Here is a 20,291-nt window from a genome sequence, read left to right as displayed (position 1 = left end):
GCAATTCGGGGCGTTCCTGCATCTGCAGGAACCCCTCTTTATACTTCTATTGGTAAATGTTTCATCTATGATTTAAACTAGGTACACAGGCAGGAGACTACAATAGGTGCCGGTATGTACCATAACGTTGGATACCAACAGCAGATAAACCTCTCAGAAGAAGAAGACACGGGCGGGAGGCGGGGTGACACCACTAGCTAGCTAGGACACCAGTAAGACAGTGTCCTTTGCCCTTGCCTGCCGAACACTACTTTCCCGCAGTTCTGTTAACGTTACGGCGCGGGCAGGTGCTTGGTAGGTAGGGGCGAAGGACACTATGTACTAGCTAGCTTGCTAACTAGGACTCCGGTACACAGGTGAGAGGTGGGGGCGACACTGGGCTAGGACACTGGTAGACAGTGTCCTTCGCCCCCACCTGCAGATCACTGCATACCCGCAGTTCTGTTAACGTTATGGTGAGGCTGTCTGTGTCTGTTTATTTATTACATCCCTTCCTTACAGCGTTGATAGAGTGGTGCATGGGTGGCTGGTATATCTTACGTCTACTATCCAACGAATCAACAGATTACACATACATTTTGAGCCAAAACATCACAGAATTATTTATACTACAATGATGGCATAGCTTAAATGAAAAACTTCTGTTTATCTTTTGACCTCCATTTTACTTGCATAGATAATCATGACCGACATGCAGGAACCAATGGGATGCTCAAGGGGGGGGGTCACCTTCTCCTAGAGAGATTTACACAGTTATCAAAATGTCATGCCAGGCCATACCCGAAACACATCCCTTATTTATCTAAAATCCCCTATGGTGGGATTTTCTGACCAGTAGGTTTTATGGGTATAATGTACTCTATAGCAGACCGCAATCAAACACTATTGTCCGAGCCGAGAAGAACGGGTTTAATGGATTATGGTCATTGTAGTTAATTACTACGTTTCTGTGCTGAACCAGGTTGAATATTTGCCTAATGAAAACTACAACTCCCGTCAGCCCAGCGTCCCACATAGTTATTGACTTAACTTCTCTTGTGAATTAATACATTTTCTCTAGAGAAACAGCGCATTGAGATCACAAAAACAAAAAAAAACTAAATGGATTTCAAGTAATTGAACAGACGTCGTTCAATTAGCTGTTTAATGACCAGGAAAAGCAGCATTTTGGCTAATCGCTCAGTACTAGAGGGAACCCAACGTTAATCAAATGAATCTACTGTATTTAATATTGTTAATCAGTAATAACACACAGCAACACTGACCACTGACAATTAGTTCCGCCCTTCCCTAACTTGACAATGTTTTCCAGCATGGAATCATTGTATTGTGCACACCCACCACCCACCAACTTCACCACCCACCAACTTCACCAGCCACTAACTTCACCACCCACCACCACCATTTGTGCATTGTGCACACGCACCAGCCACTGAGTACAAACGAACACAGTTTCAGTGTTGATGAGAAAAATATGGCCAATATCATGTTCCCATTTGGTCCACAACCCTGGCTAACAGAGGGAAGAATATATCATGAATTATCATTGATCCCACAAAATGGTTGAATTTTGTGGAACAGTGTTTCCTGAATGTCTGGATTGAAGATCAATATTAATATCATAGAAAACTGAACGTGAAACTCCAAGCTACAGTGGATGATGGGAGACTGTCAAAGTAAAGCATATAAATTGATAGTTGAATTTATTTGAGGCTACACCCACTTTGCACAAACTGGTTGTTTCATCGTAATTTGTCAACGTATTGTGACATGGAATCTACATGGAAAATACATTGGATTTGAAAAAAGTCATCAACAAACTGTTGTTTTGAGGGTGAAATTTCAAGCACAGGATGATGTCATCATGGTAACCAAATTTCAACATGGACAAACCTTGCATAAAATATGTTGAATTTCTACCTTTAAAACAATGTCAGATCTTCAACATTATTTCCACTATCAAAAAAATGTAATACCTTAGGTGAGGCTATTTTACAAACTAATGTAAACTTAAAATGACTTACACATCCATGTCCACATTTTGAGATCACTGTAACTATACATGTCTTCTTATGTAATCATATAAAGCGTGCATGTTCAAGATACTGTAGCATGCATAGGACGTCGCAGGTCTGTGGCCATCTTCACAATTGCTGTAATAATCTGTGCAGAATCTCAAACGGCATTGATCACTTGCACCATGGACTTTTAAAGCTATCTCAACTGCAAGCCAGGTCATTTGGTTCTGCTATTATATGAAGCACAGGGATAGCACATTAAATCAACAAAATATCTGATATTGTATTCCCATTTGAACTTTGCTGTGCTTTTAAATGGTTGAAAGCGCAGTGATAGATATTTGGTTGACAACTAAACCAAAAAATCTGACATTGTTTTTCCATTGGAATTTGGTTGTGCTTTTAGATGGTTGAAAGCACAGTGATAATACATTGGAAATTCAACTAACTTTTGGCTATATTTTTAAGTGGGTGAATATAGGTTGTAATCTCATTCATCAAGGTCTCAACCAAATATTACTCAGTTGTCAACGTTGAAATGATGTGATGTGCCCAGCGGGCAGTCTCATGAAAACTAAACCCTAGGGAAGACGATCCATCTCTCCATGAGTCAGAGCTGACTAAAATCCTGGAGCTCATGAATCTGAAGAGGGCATTAAACGTGTCCCTTAGCCCGCAGGCCAGGGCGTAGAGCAATGCCTAACTCATCCAGCCCAGTCTACGCCCGTCTGTGCCAGTGTGAAACATCTGTGCCCAGGGTTGGCACACAGCAGTGCTGCAGAAGCGTCAGTCCTAAAACTAGGTTATGAAGCAGGCAGGGAGGGGAGTATTGGGGTTAATATGGGGGTTGGGTGTAGCATATGACCCAAATGTATACACTACATTATCTCTCTGACTATAGTGTATACGCAAGGAGTTTCTTTTGGGCTGAGCTCATTTCACCCAAGTAAACATCCTAAATAGGTTCCACGCATTATTCTAAATGATTGAAATTGTGTAGGTGACTTTGCTTTGACTCTTTCCTAGAAAACAGGGTTGGGCTCAATTTGAATTGAAGGCAGTCTTCTCAGTAAAAATATAAAGTCGACGCTATTCATTTCCAAAGTTTCAAGAGCCCAACCCTGGTAGAAAATGCACAACCCTGACCAGGGGGTGGGGCAAGAGGGATGGCCAAAAGAACATCACAGATCTCTCAGCCTCTCACGCTCAATTAACAAAATGGCACCCTAACTGATGTGTCTGGGTTGAAGGCCAATGGCTTTCCTGACCCCATCCACAGTCTGTCCCATGCGGTTAATATCAGACCAGCTGAAAGCGTCCACCACGCCAAATGCAGCCAAACCCAACAGCCATGGACCAAAACAGGGACAGGATTAAAACCCAGCACACCAACAAAAAAAAACACACTCCACTCCTCTGTGGAAGTCATAAGCAGGACTACTACTGTCCCAGCTGTGAGACATTTGATGAGCTCTCTGGGTGTCTGCATGTGTGTGCTGCTGCCACTGATGATTGTAGAGGGGACACAAATCCTGACAGTCGGGATGCTCATTTCCCGAGGGGCTGCAGGGAGAGCTTTGCATCTCAATGAGGTTCAGGCATTTGCCTGCACAAAAAGCCGCCATCAGGAAGTTTGAAACACTTTAAAGCAGGTCTCTCAGGGATGCCCGGCAGCTGGGAGAAAGAAGTGGAGGGGGGTAAGATGAATTGTGGAATGGCTTTGTGTCAGTTGCAGGTGCAGTGAGTATGGGGGACTGGGTATCTGCACTGTGATGAGAATGTCAATTGTATAATGTATATATCAACTTTATCATAGACTACAGATGAATGTAAATTGCATCTGTTAGATGTAAATGGACATCAGCACAGTTTTTGCATTGGGAGCCTTAACTGAACTGGGTTTCCCTGTACGATCAGCTATGATCTAGAAACCTCAGCACCCCCCAAAAATGAAGAAAAAAAATGCATTCATTCAACAACAGCAATGTGTCAGACATTTTAATGGAAACAGAGAGAGAGAAACCAAAATGGAGAAGCAAGTGTCACGCATTAAGAATGTTTACATGAACTTCATCAGAACCAGAAGCATACACCTCTCATAATTGGCCTAAACTCCAGCGGGTCAAATATCCACCCAATTAACTCATCAAATAATCGGAAGAGCACTGTGTGGTGCCATCCTAACGCGCGCGTTCCCATAACGCGCACGTTTCCCTTCTTTCATTAGAACAACCCTTAAAGTAATGGTGTCTGAGGTTTCAAACTTCATAATCTACAACTACTTTAACTGATAGATATACAAACACCACGAACGTAAGATGAAGATCAACAGTTAGCACACATTAGATGTTTAACATTTTAGATAAGGATATATAGGCTACGGTTTCTTTACTTCAAGTGAGGCCATCTTTTAACATCGTTTTGCCCAATATAGCCCACTATAACGTCACGTCGATAGGACCACAACATGTTAAAAAAAAAACATGTTTTTATTTATTTTAATGTGGGCATTTTTCTATAATAGCCTAACCCAAAGGCTGCCTACTCCGATATCACAGCCGAACCATACAAATTGATCAAGCGCACCTTGTTGCGCGCTTGTTTTATCGGTCACTAAGTTGTGCTATCAGATAAATGGTGGAAATCATAACGAGTGACACAATGGTATTTCTGAGAACAATTAATGTAGTTGATTCCGTCAATGTTAATACATCTGCAAAAAGCCTATCCTTTGGGATTCTAAAATAATGCTCATGATATAACTCGGGGACAGGTTTTTTGAACAGCCTTCATTTGCAAAAGTGGATTTTTCAGAATGCACACATTGTTTAAAAAAACCTATAGAAAATAGTGTTTGCAGGGAAGTTAGATTTCGCACGTTCTAATAGCCTATATTTCCCATTTGTTGTATTTCAAATGCGACAAGTGCATTATAAATGTTACAACTTACTGTTAAAGTTCCAGGACTCAAGCCCACCAGCTCCAGTGCTCTTAGTGGGATTCATGTTGCATGTTTAGATGGTACTCAATCAGGCAAAAATCCCTCTCTCAATCTTACTCTGATAAGTTTTTCCCGGATAGAGACGACGAAGTCCTAATTTTGTGCGGTATCATAATAATTGGCACATATTGGATCACATCATGCCTTTTCATGTCAGAATGTCTTTCGGCAGGTACCAGAGAGAGAGCCTTGATAAGGAGAGTACAATTCCAAGTGACTGGTGACCGAAACGCCCCGAGCTGAGGTGTGCAAGTCTCTCTCGAATGAAGCAGTTCGGACTCCGGCAGATGTGCTCTGATCTGTGAGAGACAGTTTTTTTTTTTCAAGTTTACATGCTCACAGGCAACGAGAGAATGGACTTTTAATGATGTCATGCAAGTCTAACCAATCACCTGAAGGCCTAGTGTTATTCATTTTCGCTCAATCTTCGCTTTGCAGCACTGAAAACGGGTGTGGAGGGCTCCAGTTAAAATGTAATTTTCGTGTATTATGATCTAAAATGGTGGCTTATATTTGGTCATTTCTTCGACGTGGCGTAAAAAAAGTGGTGAATTAGTGGTCTAGTGCAGTGTTCGCTGTTTGTTGCAATCAGTGGTAACTGTCTGATTCCTTTGCTTTGTAGCCTAGTCTATGTATGTTAGTGCTTTTGACGATGTAGCCATGTAAGAAAAAGGTAATTCAATCTCTTGAAAACGTGCAGTGACACTTTCACGACATCAGGTACTTTAAATAACCAAGGAAGATAACGGGATGATGTCTGGAGTTCCACAAGACAAGTCGTTTAAGAACAGGCGTCCAGTTTCAGCACCATGGCCAGCTCTCTTGTAAATGGAGTGAACAAGGGAGCATTCTTCCACGACAAAATTCCATCAGTGGTGTTTTGTTGATGGTGGTGGAAAACGGTGTCCAGAATCTTCTGTAAGTTTTCAGTTGTGTTGTGTCTGGTGACTGAGACACACACACACACACACACACACACACACACACACACACACACACACACACACACACACACACACACACACACACACACACACTTTAAACCCCATCAGCTCCTTGGAGACCCCTCTTTCAAAGTCACTGAGATCTCTTCTAGCCATGGTAGCCTTAATTATGGGCAACACTTTTATACATGACCCTAAACATGATGGGATGTTAATTGCTTAATTAACTCAGGAAAGACACTTGTGTGGAAGCACCCCCACTGGGCACAAACTGGTTGAATCAATGTAGTTTCAATGTAATTTGTCAACATATTGTGATGTGGGATCTGTGTGGAATATACAATGGATTTGAAAAAAGTTGTCAACATAAACTGTTGTTTTGATTGTGAAATTTCAACCACGGGAATATGTCATCATGGTAACCAAATTTCAATATAGACAAACCTTGTATAAAATATATATTGTACATGTAAAACAACATCAGATCTCCAACGTTATTTCCACTATCAAATAATATATACAATGCCTTCAGAAATTATTAACACCCCTTGTTGAAGCAACTTTGTCAACGATTACAGCCTAGAGTATTCTTGGGTATGATGCTACAAGGTTGGCACACCTGTACTTGGGGAGTTTCTCACATTCTTCTCTGCAGATCCTCTCAAGCTCTGTCAGGTTGGATGGGGAGTGTAGTTGCACAGGTATTTTCAGGTCTCTCCAGAGATGTTTGATCGGGTTCAAGTCCAGGCTCTGGCTGGGCCACTCAAGGACATTCAGAGACTTGCCCCAAAGCCACTCCTGCGTTGTCCTGGTTGTGTGCTTAGGGTCATTGTCCTGTTGGAAGATGAACCTTCGCCCCATTCTGATGTCCTGAGAGCTCTGGAGCAGGTTTTCATCAAAGATCTCGTTGTACTTTGCTCCATTCATCTTTCCCTCGATCTTGACTAGTCTCCCAGTCCCTGCCGCTGAATAACATCCCCGCAGCATGATGCTGCCACCATAGGGATTTCATTAGGATTCCTGCAGATGTGTATCCTTCATTTACTCAAGTGTTTCCATTATTTCGGAAGATACCTGTATATAGCACTTGAAAAGTAATTAACAGCTATTGTTTCAATTCATCCAGGTATTCAACTAGAAATATACATCAATATCGAGAGTTGAAGGAGATGAATCTTCTGCTTGGATAGTTCCATCTGTGCCATTGACTTAGTCTGGCTTTAATTTCAGTTTGTATACAAATTAATAATTTATTTGTTGGATTCACGTCTCCATCTCAACCAAATATCTAAGATAAAGAACAGGACTAAATCGAATCAAAGTTTCGTTAAAGTGCATTTAAAGTTTGATTTGATTTAGCCCTATTCTTTAACTTAGACGTGAATCTAACATACTGAATGAATTATTCATTGGTAGACAAACTGGAAGAAAAAGCCATGACTAAGACTGGATTCAATCTGTATTGCAGAAGATCCTCGTTAAAATGTAAAGGTAATTTCCAATTAAGCCGAGGATGCAGTCTCCACGAACGCAGGACCATTGCCTTTAAATTTCAAATGAGCTAAACTCAGCAAAAAAATAAATGTCCCTTTTTCAGGACCCTGTCTTTCAAAGATAATAGGTAAACATCCCAATAACTTCACAGATCTTCATTGTAAAGGGTTTAAACGCTGTTTCCCATTGTCACGCCCTGGTCTTAGTATTTTGTGTTTTCTTTATTATTTTGGTCAGGCCAGGGTGTGACATGGGTTATTTAAGTGTTGTGTTTTGTCTTGTTTTTTTTTGTAGGTTATGGGATTGTGGTGTAGTATAGTTGTCTAGAAAAGTCTATGGTTGCCTGGAGTGGTTCTCAATCAGAGGCAGGTGTTTATCGTTGTCTCTGATTGGGAACCATATTTAGGCAGCCATATTCTTTGAGTGTTTCGTGGGTGATTGTTCCTGTCTCTGTGTTTGTTTGCACCAGATAGGCTGTTTAGGTTTTTTCACGGTTATTGTTTTTGTATACTCTTTGTGTTTTCATCTTTATTAAAGATGTATACAAATAACAACGCTGCATTTTGGTCCTCCTCTCCTTCGACGGAAGAAAACTGTAACACCCATGCTTGTTCAACGAACCATAATCAATTAATGAACATGCACCTGCTGAACGGTCGTTAAGACACTAACAGCTTACAGACAGGAGGCAATTAAGAAAGAGGCCTTTCTACTGACTCTGAAAAACACCAAAAGAAAGATGCCCAGGGTCCCTGCTCATCTGCGTGAACGTGCCTTAGGCATGCTGCAAGGAGGCATGGGGACTGCAGAAGTGGCCAGGGCAATAAATTGCAATGTCCATACTGTGAGACGCCGAAGACAGCGCTAGAGGGAGGCAGGACAGACAGCTGATCGTCCCTGCAGTGGCAGACCACGTGTAACAACACCTGCACAGGATTGGTACATCCGAACATCACACCTGCGGGACAGGTTCAGGATGGCAACAACAACTGCCTGAGTTACACCAGGAACGCACAATCCCTCCATCAGTGCTCAGACTGTCCACAATAGGCTGAGAGAGGCTGGATTGAGGGCTTGTAGGTCTGTTGTAAGGCAGGTCCTCACCAGACATTACTTTGTCGAAGGAATGAGCGTTACACCGAGGCCTGTACTCTTGAGCGGGATCGATTTGGAGGTGGAGGGCCCGTCATGGTCTGGGGCGGTGTGTCACAGCATCATCGGACTGAGCTTGTTGTCATTGCAAGCAATCTCAATGCTGTGCGTTACAGGGAAGACATCCTCCTCCTCATGTGGTACCCTTCCTGCAGGCTCATCTTGACATGACCCTCTAGCATAACAATCCCACTATCCATACTGCTCGTTCTGTGCGTGATTTCCTGCAAGACAGGAATGTCAGTGTTCTGCCATGGCCAGAGCCCGGATCTCAATCCCATTGAGCACGTTGGATCGGATGGTGAAGGTCCAGGAACTTGCAGGTGCCTTGGTGGAAGAGTGGGGTAACATCTCACAGCAAGAACTGGCAAATCTGGTGCAGTCCATGAGGAGGAGATGCACTGCAGTACTTAATGCAGCTGGTGGCCACACCAGACACTGACTGTTACTTTTGATTTTGGCCCCCCTTTGTTCAGGGACACATTATTCCATTTCTGTTAGTCACATGTCTGTGGAACTTGTTCAGTTTATGTCTGTTGTTGAATCTTGTTATGTTCATATAAATATTTACACATGTTAAGTTTGCTAAAAATAAACGTAGTTGACAGTGAGACAACGTTTCTTTTTTTGCTGAGTTTATAATGCAGATCTTCCGCCACACTACAGCGATACAAATTGAATCCAGTCCATGACACAGATGGAACTATCCAAGCAGAAGACACATCTCCTTCAAATGTTGATATTTGGTTGACTTGAAAACCAAACACAATTCCGTATTACTTTTGTAATAAAGTATATCATGAAGTTAAAGGGATAGTTCACCCAAATTACAAAATGACACTGGTTTCCTTTCCCAGTAAGCAATCTATGGAAAATGTATGACAGCAATCCATGCTTTGGTTTAGTTTCCCTGGCACTGTTTCCACATGCTAACGTTTTAGCATTTGTGGCACAAATCCAATTCAAGTCATGGGACCGATCTTAGCATTCTGCGCACATCAATTCCAAATTGTTAGAAACTATCTCAACTGTATTGTGAAGTTCAACAAAGTCACTTATACATATACTTGAACATGATGTGTAAAACATGCAAATATAGGTCCCATGACTTGGAATTGGATTTGTGCCACAAATTCTAAAAGGTGGAAACAGTGCCAGGGAAAATGAACCAAAACATGGATTGTCCAAAGACTGCTTACAGGGTAAGGAAACCAGTGTGTCATTTTGTAATTTGGGTGATCTATCCCTTTAAGGCTAACTTACAAAGCATTATACAACGGGTAGGTCTAATTCTGAATACTGATAGGTTAAAACTGCATTACAGCCGGTAATGCCCTTGAAGCCAGTATTTAGAGGATATATTGGCACGGTTTGCCGGCCCTCCACTTCGTCTCGAGCCCAACAACACCCGTGCCAATATATCCTCCAAACACCGGCTTCTTGGGCATTATCACTTAAATGTAACACGCCGAGGCTAAGGCTGAGGACACAAACACGTTCAAGAAGTCCAGCTACAGCCTCTGCAGCGCCATCCAAAAAGACAATATAGGAACAAGGTGGAATCCTATTACACTGGTGCCAATGCATGTGGCAGGGACTACAGTCCATTACGACGGACAAACTCAATGCATTCTATGCACTCTTTGACAAATTCAACACAGAGCTGTGCATGACGACCCCCGCTGTCCCAGAAGAGTGTGTGATATTAGTCTCAGAGACCGATGTGAGTAAGGCTTTTAATCTGGTCAACACTCGCAAGGCCACGGGGCCGGACGGTATTCCAGGAAACTTTCTCAGAGCATGGTCAGACCAGCTGGCAGGCATCTTCACAGTCATTTTCTGTCAAGGCTCAAGGGAAGACCCAGATGCAGACAGTTTTGAAGTTACAAAAGTTTATTACAAAAACAAGGGGGCAGGCAAATGACAGGTCAAGGGCAGGCAGAGGTCAGTAGTCCAGAGCAGAGTCCGAAAGGTACAGAACGGCAGGCAGGCTCGGGATCAGGGCAGGCAGAGGTCAGTAATCCAGGGTGGTGTCACAAGGTACAGAACGACAGGCAGGCCCAGGGTCAGGGCAGTTAGAATGGTCAAAAACCGGGAAAGCTAGAAAACGGGAACTAGAAACAGAAAGGAGCACGGGAAAAATGCTGGTAGACTTGACGCAACAAAACTAACTGGTAACAGACAAACAGAGAACACGGGTATAAATACACTGGGGATAATGAAGAAGATGGGTGACACCTGGAGGGGGTGGAGACAAGCACAAAGACAGATGAAACAGACCAGGGTGTGACAATTTTCAAACTCTACTTGTCCTAATCTGTAATCCCCACGTCTCAAACTGACCACCATCATTTCTGTTCCCAAGAACTCTACCTACCACAATGACTACCACCCTGTAGCACTCACATCTGTAATCATGAAGTGCTTTGAAAGGCTGGTCATGCCACATATCAACTTCATCATCCAAAACAACCTAGACCCACTCCAATTTTTTTATACCGACCCAACAGATCTACAGATGATGCAATCTTAATTCCATTTTCCCCCTGGACTAGAGGAATACCTTCCTGACGGCCTGACACCAGGTGGTGAGAGTAGGCAACAACACCTCCGCCATGCTGACCCTCAACATGGGGGCCCCCTGGGGTGTGTGCTTACTCCCTCCCTGTTAACCCATGACTGTGTGGCCATGCATGACTCCAACTCAATCATCAAGTTTGCTGACGACACGACGGTGGTAGGCCTGATCCCCAAAGACGATGAGTCAGCCTACAGGGAGGAGGTCAGAGACCTGGCAGTAAACGTCAGCAAGACCAAGGAGCTGATCATGAACTACAGGAAATGGGGGGTGTCCACCCCCATCCACATCAACAGGACGCAGTGGAGCTTCAAGTTCCTCTGTGTCCACATCACTGAGGACTTAACATGGTCCTCTCACACCAACATCGTCGTGAAGAAGGCCCGGCAAGGCCTCTTCTCCCTCAGGAGGCTGAAACTTTTTGGCATGGCCTGTCAAATCCTCAAAAACCTTTACAGCTGTACCACCGAGATGGTTGTATCACCATCTGGTATGAAAACTGCACCGCCCTCAACCTGAAGGCCCTGCAGACAGTTGTGGAAAAAGTACCCAATTTTCATACTTAAGTTAAAAGTAAAGATACCATAAAATTAAATTACTCAAGTAAAAGTGAAAATCACCCAGTAAAATACTACTTGAGTAAAAGTCTAAAAGTATTTGGTTTTAAATGTACTTAAGTATCAAAAGTATAAATCATTTAAAGTTTCTTATATTAACCAGACGACACGATTTTCTTTTTTTCTTTTTTTACGGATAGCCAGGGGCACAACATAATTGACAAACAAAGCATTTGTATTTAGTGAGTCCGCCAGATCAGAGGCAGTAGGGATGACCAAGGATGTTCTCTTGACAAGTGTGTGAATTAGACCATTTTCCGGTCCTGCTAAGCATTCAAAATGTAACGAGTACTTTTGGGTGCCAGGGAAAATTCACGGAGTAAAAAGTACATTATTTTCTTCAGGAATGTAGTGGAGAAAAAGTAAAAGTTGTCAAATATATAAATAGTAAAGTAAGGTACAGATACCCCCATAAAACGACTTAAGTAGTACTTAAAAGTATTTTTACTTAAGTACTTTACACCACTGCCTACAGAGGTTGGTGTGGATGGCCCAGCCATCCAGAACATAGATGTCAGGCGGTGTCTGAGAAAGGCCCGAAATATTGCCAAAGACTCCATCCACCCAAGACATGGATTGTTCTCCATGCTCCCATCCGGCAGATGATATCAGTGCATCAAGGCACAGACCAACATACTCCTAAACGGATTTTATCCCCTGGCCATAAGACTGTTAAATGGCTAACAACTACTGCTCTCCAACTCCCACAGACTATCCACACTGACTCCATGCTCATCCACAGGCCTCTACCCACTCAGACAACACACACTCTCTCACTGTCACTCTTACCCACATACACACACTCACATACACCCTCACTCACACACTTACTGATGCTTGCAAGTTAAGCCTTTCACTGTGTGTGTGACAAATAAAACTTGGCACGTAAAAATTGAATCATTCAACCTCAAAATGAGTAACACATCCATGGCCACATTTGGAGTTTACTGTAGCTTAAAGGTCTTGTTATGTAATCGTGTAAAGCGTGCATGTTCAAGATGGCATGCCGAAATCATCGCAGGTCTGTAGAGATCTTCACAATTGCTGTAATAATCTGTGCAGAATCTCAAACGCCGTTGCTCGCCTGCACCATGTAATCTCAACTGCAATCCAGGTCATTTGGTTCTGCTATCAGATCGAGCACAATGATAACACACAATTCTGTCTTGTAAATAAACAACATATCTGGCATTGTATTCCCACTCAAAATTTGCTGTGCTTTTAAATGGTTGAAAATGCAGTGACAACTTAAACCACAAATGTGACATTGTTTTTCCATTCGAGTGTGGTTATGCTTTTAGATAGCTGAAAGCACAGTGATAGCAGATTGGAAATTCAACTAACGTTTGTCTGTCTTTTTGCGTGGTTGACTATAGGTTGTAATCTCATTGGTCAACGTCTCAACCAAATATTACCCAATGATCCATGTTAAAATGACGTGCTGTGCCCAGTGGGACATGCTTTCAATACACCTTGTATTTCTCAATTACAACTGTTTCCTTTATTTTGTCAGTCACCTCTACTGTTGTACTGTAGTATACGTTTTGCTTTGATGTCGGACCGGAATTAAACAGAGCATGCTTTAAACATGAAACTAGTGGGTAAACAAAAAATGAATAGAACATGCACAGTGGTGGAGTTGGGGGGTAGGTCTACCAGAGGAGGCTGGTGGGAGGAGCAATAGGAGGACAGGCTCTTTGTAATGACTAGAATGGAATAAATGGAACGGATATTTGTTTTCCATATGTTTGATGTTTCTGATACTGTTCCATTCATTCCATTCCAGCCATTACAATTAGCCCATCCTCCTATTGCTCCTCCCACCAGCCTCCACTGAGGCCTACTTTTTAGTCTTTTACTTCATACTGTACGATTCAGAGGGCATCCTGATTGTACGCGCCACTTATTCATCCTCAATTTCTTGGCGGGTGCGTTGAGAGCTTTCAACGAATTTCACACACTGATCCAAATCCTCCCTGGTAGCGACTGATGAGGTGTTTCATTGCGGCCGACCGAGCGAGAGAAACATTTACTGTTGCATCTCTAGGGGCGCTATTTCATTTTTGGATAAAAAACGTTCCCGTTTTAAGCGCAATATTTTGTCACGAAAAGATGCTCGACTATGCATATTCTGAAGTTTCAGAATCTGCAAAGATGTTGTCTGTAAGTGCCCCAGAACTCATTCTACAGGCGAAACCAAGATGAAACGTCAAACAGGAAATGAGCAGAATTTCTGAAGCTCTGTTTTCTAATGTCTCCTTATATGGCTGTGAATGCGACAGGAATAAGCTTAGACCTTCTGCCGTTTCCCCAAGATGTCGGCAGCATTGTGACGTATTTGTAGGCATATCATTGGAAGATTGACCATAAGAGACTACATTTTCCAAGTGTCCGCCTGGTGTCCTGCGTCGAAACTGGTGCGCAAAGCCAGGTGCAAGTATTTTTCCATTTGATTGAGAGGAGAAACCATGCTTCCACGAACGATATATCATCGAAGAGATATGTGAAAAACACCTTGAGGATTGATTCTAAACAACGTTTGCCATGTTTTCAGTCGATATTATGGAGTTAATTTGGAAAAAAGTTCGCGTTTTGAGGACTGAATTTTCGGGTTTTTTCGGTAGCCAAATGTGATGTACAAAACGGAGCTATTTCTAATACACAAAGAATCTTTTTGGAAAAACTGAGCATTTGCTATCTAACTGAGAGTCTCCTCATTGAACACATCCGAAGTTCTTCAAAGGTAAATTATTTTATTTGAAGGCTTTTATGTTTTTGTTGAAATGTTGCATGCTGGATGCTAATGCTAATGCTAACGCTAAATGCTACGCTAGCTAGCTACTTTTACACAAATGATTGTTTTCCTATTGTTGAGAAGCATATTTTGAAAATCTGAGATGACAGTGTTGTTTACAAAAGGCTAAGCTTGAGAGATGGCATATTTATTTCATTTCATTTGCGATTTTCATGAATAGTTAACGTTGCGTTATGGTAATGAGCTTGAGTCTGTATTCACGATCCCGGATCCGGGATGGGGAGATCAGAAAGGTTATTAAGCACCGAGCATAATTATTACACTGACAACTAGAAATATAAAGGCCCGGAAATATACATAGATTGTTGATTAAACATTCACTCAATTACTAATTTAGGTTGATTTTTTAACTGACACAATAGTGAACAAGTTGAAGTAGAGAGGTATCAAAACAAATGTGATGAGCCTTGGGTATAGGTTCATATGCTTGCTGTGATGTAAATATTATCATGCATAGGATGATGTAAATATTTTCATATTTACTGCACAAGACACTCAGAACAACAATAATGGATGGAAAGCATTATCTTACCCAAAAGGCACTGCATAATCATTTGAACACTTCATAGATAGAAATGTGAAATTGTGCCACTTGGCTCCTGTGGCTTCCATCACTGAATGTAGCAGTATCCTAATCTAAGATGACACTGTTTTAGCAGCGGCCAACCCAATGTAACGCTCAACGAAGACGGGGAATCTCTGGATGATCTAACCGTTTTAGGCAGGATCTGTGGGGTTCTGTCAGACAGACAGAGGAAGGAGAGGGGATTGTTTCGGGGGTTAACACATAACAACTTGAATACTCTTTTGTTTCTTAGTGAACCAGTGTTCCATGTAGAGCGTCAATGTATGGTTTGACACACAAGCATACTTTGACAACACAAGAGACACTGTTTGTGTGTTTGATCCACTGACGGGGTCTGTTAACACATTTGAAGCACTCAAGAGACTGGTCGGGATGTGTCCAGAAGGGATCGCTTCCACGCCATTTACAGAGGTTACATGAGAGGAGGACAACGCTGCTTTAAAATGGTGGGTGGGCTGTCTTCACACACACACACATTATACTGGATACTGCAACTGGATCTCTTCTGAAATGACATCATTTTTGTGATTCATTGCACACCAGGTGCACAATAAAGCTCCACATCATTGACGCTGTTGCAGAACATTGTTCTTGCACATATTCTTGAACATCAATACGTTGTAACACATGGACGGACTGATCTAGATAGTAAACACCCCTGCAGTCAACACATCCAGTAGATGCAAACACTGCTGTTTTCTCTCCCATTAACAGTTCGTAGCTCCAGTGACTCTAGGGTTGCTTTAACAGTCTTAGCCTCTTTGTATTCCAAGTATGACTATTAATAGATGCAATCATTTTAATATTCTAAGTCTAACTGCAGCATGTTTAGAGAGTAAAGACGACAGAGGTTATCATGGTTATTTATGGACCCTTATTTTAAGATGACTGAGAACATATTCTGAGTTACCAGGGGAAGGAAAGGGGATGACTGAGCCAATGGGAGCCAAACTTGTCTCAAAATGCTCATCAGCCAGTTAAAATGGACGATTTACTTGCGTGTGATAGAACGCTACATTGTAGCTGGCCCTATCAGTTAACCTAGCACACATTAGTCCAATGCTAACCTCAACCAGTTGACAGTGATTATTTCCAGAAAACAAAATTCTGCATCAGATCTTAAAAACTTTATATCCACTAACCAATGGCATTTCTTAAAATAGGTCAACCCTGGCCACCAGAAAGATATTTTAAAGCTACAAATTCAAATTTAAATGTATAGCTTCAAATTCAAGGTTCCTTTGGTCCGTAACAAAATGTTGTGTGCCAATATTGCATTGATGCATCCTTGACCAGGCTACTAGTACTAACGTTAGAAAACCTTTTCATGTTTTGGCATATATATATTTTTTCTCCTTGATTTAACCAGGTAGGATAGTTGAGAACAAGTTCTCATTTACAACTGCGACCTGGCCAAGATAAAGCAAAGCAAACAATGAATGAATGAATGAATGAACAATACAGCATACAGTCAATAATACAATAGAAAAAATCTATATACAGTGTGTTCAAATGAGTTAGAATAAGGGAGGTAAGGTAATAAATAGGCCATAGTGGCAAAATAATTACAATATAGCAATTAAACACTTGAGTTCTAGATGTGCAGAAGATGAGTATGCAAGTAGAGATACTGGGGTGCAAAGGAGCAAAATAAAGCCTTGTGAAGGGAGTGATCAAGGATATATTTAAAAAAATATATTTCTATATTTCTGTTTGAGGAAAGAAGCAGGCTTGCTCTTGCTAATTGTTGTATGTAAAACAGGCCTACAGCATAGGCCAAATTAACAGTTGGGGAAAGTTGAGGAGAGAAAGGGCGATGGTGTGATCACTTTGGCCTATTGTTGCACTGATGCATTGCAAATATGGCAATGAGCGAAGCCCGGTGGTCGGCAGCGGTAGAAGATGGAGCGGTAGAAGATGGAGCGAGATGGTGTTTGTCCGACATTCTGCAAATTTTCTCTTCATTGACACATTTGATCTCAATACAGTTTTCTGTTCCCAAAACTAGGATCTGTTTCAAACAGAGTGGACTAAGTTTAGTAGACTTTACCCTTTGCCAAAGTTTTTAAAAATTGTTTAGAAGGAGCGCAAGGGCGAACTGAGTTATTGCACATGCACAATCCACAGAGTAGGCGTTCACTAACGCAAATATACTAATACATGCTAGAGCACGCCAATAGGATCTCGGGACCTCGTGCTTGACTCTGCCCACCTCCTTGCTTGTTCTGCCCACTATGATTAATTTGCTCCCATTGGAAACGACAGGCTGTGGTCTATTTGAGTTAGTTATAAAACTCTTTGCCTACAGCGTGCATTAGAATGTGTTGTTCAGTTGATTGACAAGTGTACTCTAGAACAATAAACAATCAACTTCCCTCTAGTGTGGATACTCACCAATGAGGGTTTGAGTCCGGACTCGCAATAAACTTCTTAAATAACTAACACTGTTATTGCAATACTGCCATCTGTAGGATGGGAACGAGAGTGGTTGGCGTTGTCTTAGTGATCCCATCACGGGCCAATCCCTTTAGCGGGATCGATTTGACAACATCCAGTGAAATTGCAGAGCGCCAAATTCAAACTACAGAAATATCAATATTCTACATTCACAAAAATATAAGTGTAATGCATCAAAATAAAGCTTAACTTCTTGTTAATCCAGCCGCTGTGTCAGATTTCAAAAAGGCTTTTCGGCGAAAGCAGATCATGCGATTATCTGAGGACAGCGCCCAGCATACAAACACATGAAAATAATTTTCCAACTAGGCAGGTGCGACACAAAAGACAGAAAAAACGATATAATAAATGCCCTACCTTTGAAGATCTTCTTTTTGCAGTCCCAAACGTCTCAGTGACACAATGAATGGTCGTTTTGTTCGATAAATTCCTTCTTTATATTCCCAAAATGTCCATTTATTTGGCGCGTTTAATTCAGAAATACACCGGTTCCAACTCACCCAACATGACTATAAGGTATCTAATAAATTACCTGTAAACTTGGTCCAAACATTTCAAACAACGTTCCTAATCCAACCTCAGGTATCCTAAAATGTAAATAATCGATAAAATTTAAGACGGGATAATCTGTTTCCAATACCGAAGAAAAATAACACGGAGCACCCTCCTGTTCACGCACACCAAAATAGTAGGGACCTTCAGAGTGACACATGGAATGAATAGCACTACTTCTTCATTTCTCAAAAGAAAATCATTGACCAATTTCTGAAGACCGTTGATATCTAGTGGAAACCACAGGAACTGCAACCAGGTTCCTAATAATAAGGGTATCCCATAGAAAATACTATGACCTCAATTTTTGTTTTCCCTGGATGGTTTGTCCTCAGGGTTTCGCCTGCCAAATCAGTTCTGTTATACTCACAGACATTATTTTACCAATTATATGCATATCCTAGCTTCTGGGCCTGAGTAGCAGGTAGTTTACTTTGGGCGCGCTTTTCATCCGGACGTGAAAATAGTGCCCCCTAAGCTTAAGGAGTTTTAAGGACGCTCTTATGTAAAAGTGTTTGTTCCTGTCCATCTACATCAGGGATCATCAACTAGATTCTGCCATGGGCTGATTTTTTTTTCTTGAGAGGATGGGGGGCTGGAATATAATTACAAATAATTAGAAGACTGCAAATTGTCCACAGAAGCCCGAACAGATGTGTTTGACTAATACCTAATCATTTCAAATCTTGCTTACACTTGTATACGATCACGTGTGTCTCTCTATTATGCGTAGGAATAATTAGAAACAGATTTCTTCAATTAAAATCACTTGGAGCTGATTTCCTTGTGTTTTTAGTCTTTTATGTCTAAACATGGAAACTTGGGGGGCCAAATAAAACCGGCAGTTGTTGAACTTTGATCTACGTCAACATTTTTAATTGGCTGATACAAAACTTGTTCCAGGAAATAATCACTGTCATCTGGTGAGGTTAGCATAGGGTTAAGGTGTGCCAGGTTATCTAATGGGACCAGCTACAATGTAGCGTTCTATCCTGTGCAAGTAAATCACCTGATTTTAATTGGCTGATGCACACTGTTTAATTTATACTGTTTATAATGTTCGTAAGTACAGCCCCAGTACGTTCAAGTGCCCACCTTGCTAATATAAGACACGACACAATACATCAAGGATAGTTGAAATCAGTGTTACATTTTTGGGGGTTACATTTACAATATTTGGAGTTATCATAAACCTCAAGAGAGTGATACGCTCCCTGGAGTTAATGTTGATAGCTGGAGTTCATTGGGACAGAGTACTTTCAACTGCATTAAGAGGAACCAGAGACGGGGAGTTAAATCTGTAGTTATCCACAGATGTGGGAGGGGCCTCATTGTCATATTTTCCAGAATGCTCTGTTGCAGGTTGATTTTTGAAATGACTGTGTACCTGCACATTCATCTGAGATGCAATGACACATCTTATTTCAATTGTCTGCTCATCTAGAACTGACAGTATATAAATGAACAAAATTATACACAGTAACATAAAAACAAGTCATAAAAAACTTTTTCAAATGTATATGTTTATTAAGTAGACTTGCTTGTCTCAGAGCTGCGCAAAACTGTGCTGAAATAGTTGACCACACGCGGGTAGGCTGTTGCTTGTTGGAGGGATTTTCACATCTACCGTAGCCGGGCTATTAAATGAATCGTTGGATAACAGATCGGCTCTCGGAACTCATTAACACGTATTACTTCATGTGTTTCGATTCTCTTTCTCTCTCTCTCTCTCTATCTCTCTCTCTCTCTATCTCTCTATCTCTCTCTCTCTCTCTATCTCTCTCTCTCGCGCTCTCTTGACCTCTGAATGCTTGGCTATGAAAAGCCAACTAACATTTACTCCTAAGGTGCTGACTAGTTGCACCCTCTATAACCACTGTTTATATTATTTGACCCTGCTGGTCATCTATGAATGTTTGAAAAAATGATCTAGCCTTGAGGGCCATGTACTCTTATAGTCTCCAACAAATGTGCACCTTCATCAGATGAACCCTAACATGTCGGTGGACTCGGTAAGATGGACTCACTGATGGGTGAAGATGATGAGCGATCGGCAAAGGCAATAAACGCCTTCTTT

At 41.6% G+C, this 20,291-nt stretch overlaps 1 protein-coding gene across 5 annotated transcripts in view; it reads right to left on the bottom strand.

Annotated features, from left to right (window-relative positions):
• LOC110506316 (muscarinic acetylcholine receptor M4) overlaps nucleotides 1-20,291 on the bottom strand; it is a 165,275-nt gene that overhangs the window by 17,897 nt on the left and 127,087 nt on the right. The window contains exon 1 of one of the 5 annotated variants that reach the window (XM_021585847.2): nucleotides 4,969-5,480. The exons of the other annotated variants lie outside the window; for them this stretch is intronic. Coding sequence (XP_021441522.2) covers nucleotides 4,969-5,023 — 55 coding nt within the window. The 5' untranslated portion in view covers nucleotides 5,024-5,480. Of the gene's footprint in view, nucleotides 1-4,968; nucleotides 5,481-20,291 lie in introns of those variants that run through there. 5 annotated transcript variants of the gene reach the window in all.

This window comes from Oncorhynchus mykiss, chromosome 26 (assembly GCF_013265735.2).
Source record: "Oncorhynchus mykiss isolate Arlee chromosome 26, USDA_OmykA_1.1, whole genome shotgun sequence".
Taxonomy (NCBI): Eukaryota; Metazoa; Chordata; class Actinopteri; order Salmoniformes; family Salmonidae; genus Oncorhynchus; species Oncorhynchus mykiss.
This window is presented reverse-complemented; position numbering and strand designations above follow the sequence as displayed.